General features: G+C 35.5%; 1 protein-coding gene and 1 long non-coding RNA gene across 2 annotated transcripts in view; both read right to left on the minus strand.

The window, feature by feature from the left end:
* The window catches only part of LOC133530514 (uncharacterized), a 6,960-nt gene extending 5,060 nt beyond the window's left edge, over positions 1-1,900 (minus strand). Inside the window, exons 1-2 of the mRNA XM_061868443.1 lie at positions 1,821-1,900; positions 1,430-1,486 (exon numbers count right to left, since the gene is read on the minus strand). Of these exons, the coding sequence (XP_061724427.1) occupies positions 1,430-1,486; positions 1,821-1,900 (137 nt within the window). The remainder of the gene's footprint in view (positions 1-1,429; positions 1,487-1,820) is intronic.
* A 13,920-nt stretch (positions 1,901-15,820) lies between these two features.
* Positions 15,821-17,302, minus strand: LOC133534573 (uncharacterized). Its single transcript, XR_009802057.1, has 2 exons — positions 16,933-17,302; positions 15,821-16,020 (listed from the first exon to the last, which is right to left on the minus strand). It is a non-coding gene; the product is annotated as an uncharacterized LOC133534573 (long non-coding RNA).
* Positions 17,303-17,403: the final 101 nt, after the last annotated feature.

Genomic DNA, 17,403 nt, shown 5'->3' on the forward strand with positions numbered 1-17,403 from the left:
ATGCAGTAAAAAAAATGTTGGTAAATTAGGCGGCAAGACAAATAACTCCAAATCTATGTGTGACCCCAATTTGTCTTTTCATAGTAAATTGCCCTTGTCTCCTAGCAAACTCCTTGGGAAGTTGTTTTTCCCAAGGCGATTAGTGTTGAAATATATTTTCTTTACATTTGCGTAGGTAATGAGATCTGAGAATCTCATCATTTGCAAAAAACACGTAAGTATTGTTTGTTCTTATACTTTTAATACAAAAACACATTACCCCCCTTTGAGTCGCGCTGTCGGGTAAAAACAAATAAATAAATATTATAGGACATTATTACATAAATTGACCGAGTCCCACAGTAAGCTCAATAAGGCTTGTGTTGAGGGTACTTAGACAACGATATATATATATATATAAATATTTATAAATACTTAAATACATAGAAAACACCCATGACTCAGGAACAAATATCCATATGCTCATCACAAGAATAAATATCCTTACCAGGATTTGAACCCGGGACCATCGGCTTCATAGTGTGGCATGTATGGGACTGAGAGGTGAAATCAAACACAAGTGCTTACTCGCGAGCGTCTGTATTGTAACTAACTCAATGTACATCGTCAACTTATGTATATCTATATCTTACACTACTACACACACCTCATCTGGGGGGTTGTTGAGAAAAAAAAATTGATGTAAATTAATTTTTTTTTTATATAAAACTATGTATACACTATCAAACATTTTGTTTTATTTAAAGAAATCTAAACATATCGATAGTACAACAAAACACAATTATGAAATATGTTTACATAAAGTCAACTATTAATGTTAACACAACATGACACAAAAAAAAAAGAGCAGTGACACATGAGTCACTGGTTAAAAATCTTAGTCCTATTTTTATGAACAAGATCGATCTTACCATCTATTTCTAACTTAACATTTACTCCATCGTCCTCAATCACTTTAAAAGGTCCTTTAAAAAGATTATCAATTTTTTTCCAGTTTCTGACTTAATCAAAACTAGATCATCTTTTTTATAAGTCACTGAGTTAGATAACTTATCATAATATTGTTTTCGTAATTCCTTAGATTTTAACAAATTTTCCTTGGCATCCTTATGAGCTATTTGTAGTCTGTATTTTAATTCTAGAGCATAATTATCGGGATTATACAGTGGTTGTACAGTTTTAATCAGATTACTAGGGATTTGACATTTCTTTCCGAAAACCAATTCAAATGGGGTATACTTTGTAATTGAATGTACTGTTGTATTGTATGCAAAGCACCAGAACGGTAGCCAATCGCTCCATGTGTCCGGGTGACCATCGCACTGAATTCTCATAAAAGCGGCTAAATGTTTGTGCATATTTTCCAAAGCACCTATCGATTGGTGGTGATAAGCGGTCGAATTAATCTTATTTATTTTTAATAACTTACATACTTCTTCCATAGTGGATGACATAAACTCGGTACCTCGGTCCGTTGATATCATACCTGGAATACCGTATCTTAATTTATAAAATTACTAACTAGAGTTTTTGCTACGCTAATCGCATCCTTGCGTTGCAATGGGTAAGCTTCAATGTATTTCGTTAGCTCGCATTGTAACGTTAGGATGTACTTATTACCTTCCCGTATCGGTGTCTAGCGGTCCAAGCAAGTCGAGGTATATTTTCTCGAATGCTGACGACGCTGTTGTCGTGATAACCATAGGTTGTCGTATATTTTTAGAGTACTTTGTTACTTGACATTTACTGCATTTTTTCACGAAGTCTCTGACGTCACTCTCTAAAGTTGACCAATAATATTTAGACTTGATGTTACTAACCATTCGGCGAACGCCGGCATGTCCGCTGGTTGGTAGTAAATGATAGTCGTTAATGATAACTCGTCTCTCGTCTTTGTCATCTATTCGGATTATATTTCCTAGGATTTTTATTCGCGGTCCGGACCAGTCTTTCATCGTTTTTATTTCATTTAACAATGTTTTTATAAATAACGCGTTTTTATCATTTTTTATCATACATAACTCGTCTATATTTATATTTCTACAGAAATCACTCAACATATTCACAAATACGGCTCGCGTGAAATGAGACATATAGTTAAGGTTTATGTAGAGACGTTTTTTATCCCTTGCGTACGCGAAACAATCTTTTTCTCTAGTTATTAACTTATTTTTTCTTAATTTTCTTAACTCGTGTTCTGATTCAAACAACATTTCTATTGAGTCATTAGGTTTTCTTAATATTTCCGCAATTCTCGGCTGATCAGACCTTGAATTCTCGGGTATACTAAGATCTCCTACACTCTCGTCACACAACTCCTCCTCTTGCCTCAACTTTTTACTCTGTTTCCTTGTCATAACTGTAACTTGTTCGCTCATACTTTTTAATTCGTCGGACGAAATTGAAATTCTACTTAACGCGTCTGCCACTACGTTCGAACTTCCTTTTATATATACTATTTTATAGTCATATTCCTCTAATTGCAATCTAAATTTAATTAATCTACTTGACGGATCCTTCATGCTGAATAGGTATAAGAGTGGTCTGTGGTCCGTCATTATTGTGAACTGTTTTCCAAATAAATAAGGTCTAAAATAGCGTACACTCCAGACGATTGCTAAAAGCTCCTTTTGAATGACAGGGTAATTTAAACTCGGCTTTATTCAAGGGTCTACTAGCATAAGCTATAGGTCTCTGATCTTTGTTACATAGTACCGAACCGATTGACCTTGAGGATGCATCTGTTTTTCAAAATGTACTCATTTTCTGATGAAAAATCTGGGATATTGTAAGATTGGGGGAGTAATAAGTTTCTCTTTTAATTTATTAAACGAATTTTGGCATTCCTCTGTCCATTGAAATGGTATATTTTTCCTACATAATTTGTTCAATGGTAATGTATTTCTGCGAAATTTGGAATAAATTTCCTATAGTAGTTGCAAAAGGCTACGAATCTCCTAACTTCATCACTGTTTGTTGGTGTTGGGTAATTCTCTAAAACTTTAGTTTTTTGCGGATCTGGTAACACGCCTTCCGCTGATACTACATGCCCTAAATAAAGTAGTTGTTTTTTCAGAAAATCACATTTTTGGGGGTTTACTCTCAAGTTGACCTTACGTAATCTTTCTAATACGTCGATAAGTTTCTATTGTGTTGGTCCATGTTTCTGCCGAAAACAACTAGATCGTCCATGTAAATAAAACACTTTTCATATGAAAGTCCTGACATTGCTATTGACATTACCCGGGAAAATGCACTGGCACTGATTTTGAGGCCGACTGGGAGCCTTTTCATACGGAATTGACCTTGACCTGATGAAAACGAAGTTATATTCCTACTGTCTTCGTCCAATGCTGTTTGATAATAAGACTGCTGTAAATCAAGATGGCTGAAATATATTGCCACCTGACAGGGAATCTAAAATATCGGTAATATTTGGTAGTGGAAATTTGTCGTCCTGGATAACATTGTTTACTTTTCGGTAGTCGATGACTAAACGCCATTTCTTTGTATTGTTGTCAGACTTTTTCGGTACTAATAGTATCTGACTATTCCAATCGCTTTTAGATCTTCAATTATATCGTCTTTAATCATTTGATCGACCTGCCTATTAACCCTCCGATTTCATTGACGCTGGCAACCTATACGGTTTCGTATATATGGGTTTCGTGTCCGGTTTCACAGTGATACTTTGGGTCGATACATTCGTAGTTCCTAATTTATCCCCATCTAAATAAAAAACATCGGCGTATTTGGCACATATTGACTCTATAAGTTTTCTGTCTTCGTCATTTAAATGATTTAACTTTAAAAGACGACAATAACCTTTTAACCCTTTCTACTCCGTTGTCGCATTTTTGAAAGTTACAAATGTTATAATCACTCAAATTATCTAAAGTAGGTTCAAAAATAGGTAATCTTATGTTTTCGTCACTTGTATTTAAAATTCGCACTGGTATTCTACTTTGCCTTAACTCTACTTATACTTCCCGCCAAAAATACATTTTCGGCCAATTTTTCGGAGTTTATAACGTAATCCTTTCCTAAATCGAATGATTTTACTTTAATTAAATGTATAGACTCACTTCACTGAAAAAAAAACCTGGTACTGGTAACCAGAATCTGGTTAGCTGTACTATATTGTCTTGTTGTATATGTGACGACAGGACACTTTGTAAACATAACCAGACCATTCTGGTTAAATTAAATTTGTTAACTCTATGAAGCGTATAGTAATTCATAAAGTGCAGAAATGTAATGTATACCCATGCACCCTAGTAGTGGGGTATAAGACTTTTAGTAAACCCAATTAGCCGGTCTGTTAATGGTTACTAAATAATACAGTAACATATACGTTCCTATCCTGTTGTTATAACAAGATATTTGGTATGTGTAACTGAACGATTTGTGCGGTGTACTGGTTTTATATTGTTCACGTTACCAGAACGCACTGTGCTAATGGGGCTTCTAAACGGGCCATATGTTCACTGCAATATGTGGCCAGCAACTATTGGTGTCCCTCTACTCACATGTTAGAAAGGGACACTAATAGTTGCCAGGCCACATATTGCAGTCAAAATATGGCCCGTTTAGAAGTCCCTTCAGCACAGTGGGTTCTGGTTACGTGAACAATATATAACCAGTACACCGCACAAATCGTAGACAATTTAAAAGTAAAATAATACGAGAAATAAAATCAAACGCTTTATTATTGGTTTTCTAAATAATTATAATTATAAAGCATCTTCAAATTATTAAAGTATATCAAGAACAGTATGAATTAAAGGGTCCAGCAGGCTAGGTTAACAAGACTGCCCCCCACGAGGGATTTGGTTATACTTTTAGAGTAGTGGCTGCACCTGAGAACAAATAAATAATTAATTTAAAACATAGTTTTTGTATTTGACTTAGTAAATACGTCATATATATGCGTCAACCCTAATGTGCAACAACCTAGTTAGAAAAGGCAAAAGAACTGCTCAAGCTACTTGTTTTATGAATACATGAGTTATAATATCACTCTCGTCGATAAATGACATGGATAAAATGCAGAGCCATCAAATGACGCCATTTTGTTACAATAAATATGTCGTCACGCGAAATAATTATGTAGGTATCAAACACAAACTAGGTAAGTACAAACCACACCTCGAGTAAGTATATGGCTAAAACTATTTTACAGCGGAATTGAATACAAAGCATTCATAATTATTTATTAACAATGAAATACAGGCGAGTGAGATGACAAACATTAATTTCGACCATAACATCAGCTTTTTACTTACTTTCGAAAATTTCCGTATATTCCTCCAGGTTCCACGTTATTAGATGGTTTCTTAGGTCTTCGTCCATGCTCACAAAACAGACAAGTTTTTAAGCACACTTATACTATACACTTGTACTAGTTTACAGTTAAATTATGGACAGGATCTAAGTAAATAAAAAAACCGACCGTCACAACGAAAGACGCTGGGGCAATGGCTGTTTCCGTGACTTGCGCAATTCCTTTCTCCCTCCCCCGCCACCCGCGCATACACCATGGTGTTGGCACAACTGTTTGATTCGTTCAGAATACAATGCATTATAGTAGCCATAACATAATAACTTGTAACGTGTACACTCGTATCTTTATTTTTACATATCAATAGTTAGTGTTACGATGCATATATTAAACGAGACAAACGTTTAATATTTACAACACTTGCATCTTTACATATACCACGAAATTGTAAGCAGTACTAAATTGCATTTAACTAGAATTAAACAGTGATGTTTATAAAACAAGTTTTACACGATACAACATTTTTTGTTATTACTACCGGATTTTAGTAGGTATAACTATATTTTTAACTACCATACGTTTCTGGGTAGTATTGTAGAAAAATATTTTTTTCGGTGTTCTCGCTGGCAAAGATAAACAAGTTTCGTTTTCATTACTTCTTTGTATTCGTAACACACACCTTTGATTTCCATAATGCAAAGTAAGCTCGTCCTTTGTTAAGTCTATGATCGCATTATAAGTTCGCATGAAGTCTAAACCAAGTACTCCGTCCGCATGACACGGCATATCCTGATCTTGCAAAACGTGAAACCTATGCCTAATCTGTATCGTATTTCCGTCATGTAAAGTCACGTCCGCCACTTGTTTACTAGTAATACTGCCACCTACTCCTGATATAATAGTACCCTTCTCATATATCTGCGATTCTGTGGGAACGTTACTTTGTTGTAAAATTGATATACTTGCGCCATTGTCAATCATAAGAATAAGATTTTTTCCACCTACAGTAAAATTTACATAGTCTAATCCGTCACATATAGTTAAAACTTTATGCTCGAAAAAACTGAACTCTGTCTGTCTCGTTACTTGTCGAACTGTGGGGGGTCTGCGGCTCGTGTGTATATGTATACACGTTTCCGCGGTGTCCACGACTCCTGCGAGTACTGGGATGTCCCCTAAAATTCGTACGTTGTCCACGGCCCCTGTGAAAATTATTACTAGGTACAGTACCTCTATTAGTGGGATAGCGTGGTATCCATGGGCTGTGGTAGGCTCTGGCTCGATTGGGTTGGTAGCTGGTGGGCCCGCGCCCACGCCAGCCGTAGCGCTGTGGCTGCTGGAAACCTCTTCTGTAGCCGTAGTTCATGTTCATGACTACTGGCTCGGGCTGGGGTCGCGCCAGCTCCTCGTCTTGGGCAGCTCTGACAGCTTCTTTTAATTCTGTGTATTCTCGGGCTGCTAAAATGGTACTAAGACGGCGGTTCCTCAAACCGTCCGTGAATTTCTTTATAGCTAAAGACTCGTTGATTGGTCTAAGGACATCGCGCGCCTCGGGCTTCCCGTCGGCTTGCGCTATCGTTAGGCCAATGAACAACTCCTCGATCTTATCACCATATTGAGTAATAGACATATCGCGCTGTGTTATGTTATTTAATTGTTCAAGTAAAGAGACTGCGGATTTCTTCGGCAACAAATATTTTTGTAGATCAGTCACTAAATCGACAACAGTTTCATAACTCGATTTAAGTTTTAGTTGCGCAATTTTATTAATTCTTGTTTTAAGGACAAATGAAATTAGTATTTTTTTTCTCGCAACTTTCGTTCAATATACTGTCTAGCATTTCAATACCGGAGATCATTTTTTCCACGGTCTCCTCCTTGCCGTCCAAAATACTTAGGTATTAAGCTGTTCGCTTCCTTTATTTCGAATTTTTTCTCCATTTTAATTGGTTTTTCGGTTACACACTCTAAAACTTTATATTGTAAAATTTTACTATAAGCTTTATCTATTTTTTCACATAATAATTCTAAAATATAACACTCCTCGGACTCAGACAGATCATCTAAATTAACAGAAGTGATTAAAGATTGATAGTCCTCATATATCAACTGTGCATTGTCAATTTCTTCCTGACCTTGTTTTAGTTGCCTTCTAGCCTCGCCTAATTTTCGTAGGTATATGCGTATATTTTCTAACTTATTATATATAGCCTGTAATTCTAAATTCATACCCTTAACATTTCCGACGCTTTTCACTCCCGACACTTTTCACTTCACACACACACTATACGTAGAACGCCCCGCTTTCATCCACCGCTTATGCGCCTTCCTCCTCGTCGTCCTTGGCCGGAACTGACTTCCTCATGGACAGCCTAGCTTGCAATCGTGCCCAAACTTCTCTCCTGACTTCTTTGTGTATGTATTTTTGCTGTGCCTTCTTGAAAAACTTGTACAGGACGCAGCAACCGATGAGGGCGAGTACGACGAAAAGAACGCTTATAAGGATGTTATTGACCTTTGTGTGATGCTCGCTCGTGCCCGTCGCATCATTCGATCCAACCGCATTCTGGGTGATCACAACCTCTTTTTCCTCCTGTTTGCTGTATCCTTGCCCCATCACGCCTGAGTAACTGTATTTTTTCTACACGAAAATTGTCCGTAATCGTATTAATAGTTTGCAGTACTGTCGCCTACGCAGCCCATATTGTAATAATCACGCTAACACTGAGGCGGCGAAAACGCTGACACTAACATCGTGCGGCCCGGCGGAGCCCGCGCTCGAGGTCACGGTCGCCATGTGGCATGTATGGGGCTGAGAGGTGAAATCAAACACAAGTGCTTACTCGCGAGCGTCTGTATTGTAACTAACTCAATGTACATCGTCAACTTATGTATATCTATATCTTACACTACTACACACACCTCACTTACTTTTAGCAATATTAGCCCTAGCCGCTGTAAAGCCTTAATTGATCATCTGAGGCCTGAAATGTGTATTATGGAGTTGGTTAGAATGGAAAATGAACCATTTCTTTCTTGGTGGTTGCATATCTATAGTTAGCGAGATATGGACGCTGTTTTAATTTACCCCGGCCTCCCCTATTATAAAAGGAAATTTTCGTAGGTTAACGACTAGATACGTACTTTATAGCATTATTTTAAAGTATGATTTATATACACTGGTAGGTATGTTGTATTATATATGTGACTATAGGTTAACATTGGGCAAAGGGAATTTAAATACATTTAGATTTTTAGTAGCAGATTACTCATCAATAAAATAACAAAAACCAGTTTTATTTTGGTAGGTTCTAAACTGGTTTTAAGTTAAGTTTCAAGTTTGAAAATCAGTGATGTAATATCGACACACCACAAGTTGTGCTGGCTCAGCAGCGGAGTCCGCGGCAAAGTCTAAGCACGCAAAGTACTCTGCGTTGGAATCAGCTTATGACTTTGTGCCGGTGGCTATTGAGACAGCGGGGCCTTGGGGTTCAGAGGCTCGCTCCTTTTTCAGGGAGTTAGGGCGTCGCCTGCGAGAGAGGGGCTGCGATCCTCGCTCTGGGTCGTATCTGGTTCAACAGGTCTCCATTGCGGTTCAGCGAGGAAACGCAGCGGGAATAATGGGGACCTTTGAGCCAGGTACGATCCAGGGGGGATTATTTTAGATTTAGTTTATAGATGAAATATTGTTTTATATATAATTAATTTTAACGTGTTTATTTAACAATGTAGTCTAGATTTTAATAGTAATGAATTGTAATTGATTGTATCAAATTTGATATTTCGGATGTTTAAATAAAGGTTACATATCGACATAAAGAGCTTTAATATTTTCTATATAGATTTTCTAATAAACAAGACAAATATATCAGTACAATGTTTTATTTTTAGGGTTCCGTACCAAAAAGGTACAAAAGGGATTATGGTGCGACTCTGTCCGTCTGTCACATTGCTAAAATATCTCGAGAAGTACTTAATCTATCGATTTGAAATTTGGAATAGTAATGAACAACGCTAACACAGACATATTGAAAGTATAATATTTTTATTTACTTTTTATTAATTATAGAAAATGTACAATATAAAAAGGGGGCAAAATTTCAAATGTTTGACGATATTTTGTGAAATTCTTAGTATTTAATTTGATCTATGAATTATATTCACTAGTATATTATATGGAATAATATTTACATGAATAAATTGCTCTGATAATTAGCTTAAGATAATAATATGAAATACTGTCTTACTATTCATAAGTGATTGTTGCTAGGCCTACCTACATGAATAAAGTATATTTGAACTGAACTGAACAAAGTCTAGTTACTAGGTCAAGTGGGGCATCAGCTCAAATTGAACATTACAAAAAAAATCTTTTTCATAGGGGAAAAAATTTACTTATTAAGAAAAATTTGAAAAAATACCTAAATACCTAATCTTATCATATAAAGAACTATTCTTGGTGACTCTACAGAACAATGACCATTGGTTACTAAATAGATTAACACATTCGGTGCCGGTGACATTATTGACCTATCGTGTCATTGTCATGTCGCAAGTAGCCTTCAGCAACATGCATCAGTGAAGCTACTAGGGAATAGGGAATGCAATAACCGGCCAAACTTCAAAACCGGTTTTGGTTACGGTTATGCCAGAAAAATCCGATAATTTTAAGGTTACGGTTCTATTTGAAAAAAAAAGGATATTTGGTATATTTTCGTACAGAGGTAAACCAATGACAAAAAATATAGTCAACCGGCGTCACAGCCAAAAAAGGCAGGATTTTGTAGTCATTAGAAGATCAATTCATAGAATTTAAGTCATAAATAAATAACTGTAACCGGTTAATTTAAACAAGAAATATTACTTTGATAATCCGCGAGAAAATAACGTGCTAGTCAATCAGTGCTAACCCGTTATACTTACTTGCGTATTTTTACATGCAACGCACCGCAAAAATAAATACGCAAATAAATATAACAAACCACCACCAAAAGTACAAAACTCGACACGTGTTTCGCCTCTCCACGAGGCATCCTCAGGAGATGCTGGAGATGTTGACGGTCTGACGCCCGACAACTGAAACATCATTTAAGTTTCATCATTACGGTTATATTTATAACTGAATTGCATTCCCTAGAAGACCATGTTTGGTATCGTTTTCGTATAAATACGGAATGCGAAATTCAATTATGGTCGAATATTGACACAATTCCGAATTAAATACGTGTAAACTTAAACAAATACCGTATTAATTTAAGTATATAGATATTTTGAGCCTCGAGACAGACAGATAAGTAGTTTTGATCTTAAAAACCATTCTTTAAAGGTGTGAAATAGAGTGTGGGGGAAGTTTAATTTCTTCGCCGAAGCTGAACTCCTGAGGTTAATACGATTTAGGTTTGAAATCATGTTTGGTAACTATCATTTTTAAACTAAATCAAAGATGTAGACCATCCCAAATTTTACCTAAATCTGTGCCTAGAGATGAAACGTATCTTTTGCTAATAATATGCATGGAAACGGAGCCTTCTTAATTTGAACGAGTAATACATTTTTTTGAAGTGTGTATTTGTTTGTAGAGTGTTATAATATACTGAAAAAGCACGCGTGAATTATGAGCCAAAAATCGGTGCGATAAAAACGTCGTTTTGAGCAAGTGTGTTGAAAATTACGTTAATGAATAAACATAACATTTTATCTCTTTGATCTCCATCCGTCGAATAGAAGTAAGGAAATATTAGCTTTTTTACATTTTTTTTAATTGGCTGTTTGTCGATTTCGTTCGCGCCTTAGTCATGCGCGCGCATTGGAATGGAATCGTGCGTAAAAAAAAAATAACGCGCCAGCCATTTTCCGTATTTGTCATAAAATTGGAATAGTTTTGCATGTTTTTAGTTTATATATTGACGAAAATGACATTCTCAAGCATTGAAAATGAAGAACACATAACATTGATGCGGCCAGTAATAATACTAATAGAGGCAAGAGCCGAGAACGATAGCTTTTTACCTTCAAAATCGGGTGAAAAATTATTGGCGGCATATGAAACTTTTATTCAATGGAAAATCAGAAAAAACGCCCAGTCTTTTTGGAAAACGTGTAAGTACGTTCAATGAACTGGCGAAAGAGTGCCTACAAGCCCAGCACGCTTTGGTGCAATTATTTGATGTTAAAACTGTAAGCCACCATTTTGAAAATTATACTTTTACCGTTTTGACAAGAAAAAAACTAATTGCTAAGTTTTGTTTTTTCGTGTGTTGTAAAACGTCGTATGAAATGCGTGTGCATTGGTCATTACCCACCAGTGGCGGATCGTTCAAAGAACTCGATTCCCAACGGCTTGTCTAATTTCAGCCCGTTGAGTACTGTCACAATCGGTTCATGGAAAGCAAAATTAGCTCCGGGTTCCCTATGTATGTTTGTGACGCGCCGCCACTGTTACCCACATCGGCTTCTTATTGCACAATATCGCCTCGTGTGTAATGACCAACTTAGCACACTTGTATCGTAATGTACTATTATATGTCCAGAAATTCATTGGGTAAGGCGCTTTTAAGCGTTAATGAAATACGACTTTTGCGTTTTTTTCAAACTACTGTTGAGTCGATACAATTATGAGATTAATTGTAAAAATGAATAATTATAGTAAAAAGTAGTGTTCATGATGCTTACGCCTACAGAAATTCAAGTGACTGCAAGGATGATTATCTTTTAAAATATGAAATTGTAGTCTCCTGCGAAACAATTATACATAAATGATGTATATAATTTATTGGTACTCCTCCGAAAGTGCCACAGATTCAGATGTTTTATTGATAAAAAACAAATTTTAAAAGTCAATTTATAAATAAATGTGCATCTATGCTTCAATAATTTTACTTGTCAGGTACCAGTTAATTATTATAACACATTTATTCAATTATCACATTTAAATCTATAAATCATTACTTGTTATTGGTTTGGGATAATGATAATATTTTATGATTCGTCAAAAAATCGTCAGTGTTATAAAAGGCCATGCTTAGAAGATATACACACGGTGTAACATAACAAAGATTTTAACCACGCACTTCTGAGGCCAAAAGAAGGAAAAAATATTATATGAGTTTTAGTAAAATTCGCTACAATCTAGTCCCTTTCTAGCTACCATTAATACAGCCAAAGACAAGTAATATAATACGTCTATGTTACGACTGAAATAAGAAACAATGAAACCTAAACAGGACAAAGTTGTGTTTACACCAAAAATATTTTCTTTACAGCCAGTACCTGGCACAATGTGTGTTGAACTGTCGAATACCAGTTTTCACGAAATTTACAAACAATTAACACCAGCAAAATTCTACATTGTGTTTTTTAAGTTCGGGATATCGCAAACAAAATTGTTCATACCTATGTCCAATCAGAGTTTCTATGACTAAATGGGTTATGTCACTAACTGTCAGTAAAACAGTAAAATATGAGTCAAGTGTGACGTTCGGATTGGGAAACTATTGGCACTATCTAATAAAATGATTATTGTTTTCAAAGTCGCGAGTGTCGAGTGTTTGGATTCCACGCAATAAATTCAGTTGAATCTAAGTGGAGAGTTTAAAATATTAACATATATACTTAATAGTTAAATGTAGGTACATACTTGTAGATTACACAATTGCACCCTTTGCCAATTTTTTCCTAAATACCTACTGTTTTATATCGATACTTATAATATTAAAAAAATACATGGTAAAGATTTAAGACTGAGATCCAATTAAATAATATAGGTGTACTTACATTTTTGTTTCGTTGGTTTAAAAATTATTCGCACCTTGACAAATGATAAACAGTTTTAATGGTAACTAACAAATTTCTGTTAAAAACTGGAGCTCCATGTAGTTCCACTATGTATTAATTAATTAAAAAAACACTAATATTTTACAATTTTGTTAATCGGAAGTAGAAAAGTGAACACCAATTTATTTTAAGTTCACGCAAACACGTTACCCATTCAATATGTATGGTAACAACGTACTTTGTACGTCTTAACTAATCAAGTAGTTCGGCTGATTTAAATATATTATCGAGGGAAACCGCTCGTCAACACTAAAAGTAACTAAGTATCATTTGAAGATTTATATTTCTTTATATATTCGCTTTATTGAGCTTTATTTTAGGACCGGTTTGGCCTAGTGGGTATATGGTGACCCTGCCTACGAAGCTGATGGTCCCGGATTCAAATCCTGGTAAGGGCATTTATTTGTGTGTTGAGCATGGATATTTGTTCCTGAGTCATGGGTGTTTTCTATGTATTTAAGTATTTATATATTATATATATCGTTGCCTAAGTACCCTCAACACAAGCTTTATTGAGCTTACTGTAGGACTTAGTCAATTTGTGTAATAATGTCCTATAATATTTATTAAAAAAAATATATTTTTGCTATAGAATACCCGCTAGCGTACATATGAATAGGTATTTTTAGAAGCAAATGTGACTTTACTCATTCGAAAATCCCGGAATCTATGCTAATTATAATTGATACGTAGGTATCTAAAATGTTTTTTTACAGTTAGGTACTAGTTTTTTTGTACATAATACAAATAGTAAACATGTGTCTTAGTAAAAAAAGGTAATTAACTAAAAACCGAGTACATTCGTATGTAAATAAAAGTTGATATTTAATAATTAAGGGTCTGTTTCAAAATATCCAAGTAAAGTCCTGAATAAGCTACTTGCCACTTATCTGTCGAATAAAGTCATTGGTGGCCTTTCATAATCTTCAAAGTTCTTCAAATAAGCTTAACTGCTAATACAGTGCTAAGTTTTGCAGGAAGTTTTATCTGGCAGTCATTTTTTTTTGTTAATTTGCTATCCAATACTTTACTCAGACTTCGTGAAACAGACCCTTATAAAATGAAAATAAAGAAATACTTAACAAGTAAATAATCAGAGACAAGAAGTAAGATGTATTAAAAAAACCGGGCAAATGCGACTCGGACTCGCGCACCGAGGGTTCCGTACAAACCTGTAGGTATGTACTTATAAGTAAAAGTTCACCCATCACGACAATCGAGTCATGTCAATTATTTAAAATATTTATATTATATGATGTAACTAAAAATTTACGGTTCTCGCAATTTTTCATTTATCTGTGCTATAAGACGTTGATTCGTCCCAAATTTCGAGATACTGAGTTCATGGGAAGTACCCTGTAGGTTTTGATTCCCTTGCGAGTGTCAAAAATTTGCGGAAAACTGCGGCATAAGCGGCTGTATCTTTGGATTACGTTAGCTTAGAAGTTGTATTTTTTCACAGCTCCAAGGGACAGTAGACCTGAGTATTTGATATAAATTCCAGCTTGATACACGGTCTTGATACTTGAGAAAAAGGGTCTTGACAGACAGACAGACGGACGGACGGACGGATAATATAAAGTGATCCTATAAGGGTTCCGTTTTTTTCCTTTCGAGGTACGGGATCCTAAAAAAAGAAACCATGTGCACAGATGTGCCCTTAGTTGGCTATAAGTGCCATAAAACCCTTACTTCGCTCGGTCAAACTAGCAGAAACTTGTTAATAGTTGGACGCAGAATGCGCAGAGTCGCAGAATTAGAAACTTTTTCGCGATTCCAAATAGTATCCAGAATTGTCAGGTCTCAAACGCACCCACACACGTACCAATAAAATAGTAGTATAATTAGCCCGCAGGGTAGCTTGTGGCGAGCTGTTGGATAGTAGGTGGTATAGTTTCTATTTTTCTCCGTGAGCTTTTTCGGATTATCGTCTTATCTATTGTTTAAAAACCGCAAAGGCGCGTGCCACTATGAAAAAATGGTCAAGCCGCATAGGTAGCGTTTATTGAATTACTACTCTATTGAGCACGGAATAAGATTCATTATGAACTAATAGGGTAGACCGGGGACAATTGAAACAATTTGCCTTTAACCGCCTGTGATCGTTATATTTTGATGAGTAGAAAGATCTACGCTCAAAATATTTCAAGGTTAGTTATCTGGTTCCTAAATAAAATGTATTTGGATGGTCTATAATCCATAGTTTTTTGACAATAATGTAATAAAGAGAATGGGGCAGTATGGTTCAATTGACCTCACATGAGTGTCAATTGAAACATTATGTGAGGTCAATTGAAACACTCAAATATCTTCGGCACAATGAAAGTACTTATATCTGTTTTAATTTTTTTCATCACTACCTCGGCATACAATGAGCTCATCAAAAGTCCGCAAGCATAATATAAAAATTTCTCAATTTATGAGCATCTGAACATCTCGACTAAAAAACTTGAGAAAAAAAAAGAAAATACGACTTTTAGTTGTCTTTGTCGCTGCTACCTTTTAAATTTACCTTAACCAAAGTAGTTTCAATGCAATTATAAGATATAACGATATAGAATCGCAGAAAACAAGCATAATTATGTTTCATACAAAAGTGCTTGTTTCAACTATAACAATGTTTCAATCATAACCATTCCCACACACTCTGTGACAACGAGTGTTGCAGACATCGGGATGTAAAATGAAATAATAGACGCAATAAAATAATCAGTATAAATTGTTTTATTACGTAAACAAAAACATGGCGATATGCCTATCAAAAAAAAATCCTTAACTCTCTCTGATATAAATTTTAGCAGTGGCCGACCTGTTTAATCAGCCGGTTGGCAGCAGTCGGTTGTTGCTAAAATGGCAAACATGCTTTTTGAGGTTCTCTCCGTAACATGCTTCCGTTTTCGGGGCATCTAAAAAAAAAAGTTAAATAAATGTATTGTACAGAAATAGGATGTAGTAGGTAGTATAGTATTATATTTTTAATTAGCATTATTTGCAATATTTTAGTTTAATTTAGATCGCGGTGCTTGTTGGATAAAAAAAAAATTACGTAAGGTTGGCACCGACTTTAAAAGGTGATTCAAATGTTATCTGTATCTACATGAACCCGTTCATTTATTTTTGATTTTATCTGTTTCATTCTTTTTTTTTAGTTAAAAAATTTAATCTTTTGCTTTTATCATCAGCTTATCGTCACAATCACTAATTTTTTTTTCACTAAATTGTATACCTACAAACATACGGGTCAAACAGAGATCCTTCTTTTTTTTAAACCTGTTAATAATCATTTGGTCTATACACAAAAATTTTCTCCAGAATATGACAAAAACTTTTCTGAAAACCGCATCAAAATCGGTTAAGATGAACGCGAGATAATCGTGGACAAACATACATACAAACATACGGGTCAAACTGAGAACCTCCTTTTTTATGAAGTCGGTTAAAAACAAATGTTTACATTATCTCGAATAAAAAAACTGCAGATTAAAAAAAACTTCGTGTATCTTCGTATATCTTCAAATAAATGTCAACATCAATAGAATAAACATGTGCATCGAATACAGAACCTTATATTTTGAAGTCGGTTACTTTTGGGGACGATTGAAACGTTTCAATCGTCCACAAGCAAGTTGTTTCTATCGTCCCCACACCACGTTTTTCACTTCAAGGTCAAATATTATGTATAAAAAAGACTCGAACGCTGATCAACGACCATTAAAAACATTCGTTTATTCCTAACTATAACACCAAAATAATTTGATTAGTCAAAATACAAGAGTAAAAGAAGTTATTAGAAAATATACGAGAGCACAAATACTTACTTTTTACCGCGAAAAACTGGTTTGGCTCGTGGACACTCCCGTCTCGCACCGGCGCTCGAGCGCTACTGGCCAAGGATTCAAACATGGCCGACCGCGTGTTCCGAGTGTTACGTCAGACGCGTAGGTATTATAGTTTTCGAGAAATTTGACTTGTTTCAATCATGACGTGTTTCTATTGTCCCCGGTCTACCCTACAGAATTCTAACAGAATAGCTGTCTGATCTCTATTGGTGCGTCTAAGGTAGGCGACTAAACGCTCTCAAACCAGCTTAACTTGTGACACTGCGATCCGAAACAAAGATACGTATTCGAAGACCTCGCTTGCACTGGTAATGCGAGTGCACGGCTAGCTAGCGCCAAGGAAGCAATGTTATGTTTCTCGAGGAGCAGGTAAAAAACAGGGCCGGATTTTCACACAAATATATTTGGGTGGTTTTACGTTCTTTAATTTAAAGAGATAAAACATAACAC

This window comes from Cydia pomonella, chromosome 2 (genome assembly GCF_033807575.1).
Source record: "Cydia pomonella isolate Wapato2018A chromosome 2, ilCydPomo1, whole genome shotgun sequence".
Taxonomy (NCBI): Eukaryota; Metazoa; Arthropoda; class Insecta; order Lepidoptera; family Tortricidae; genus Cydia; species Cydia pomonella.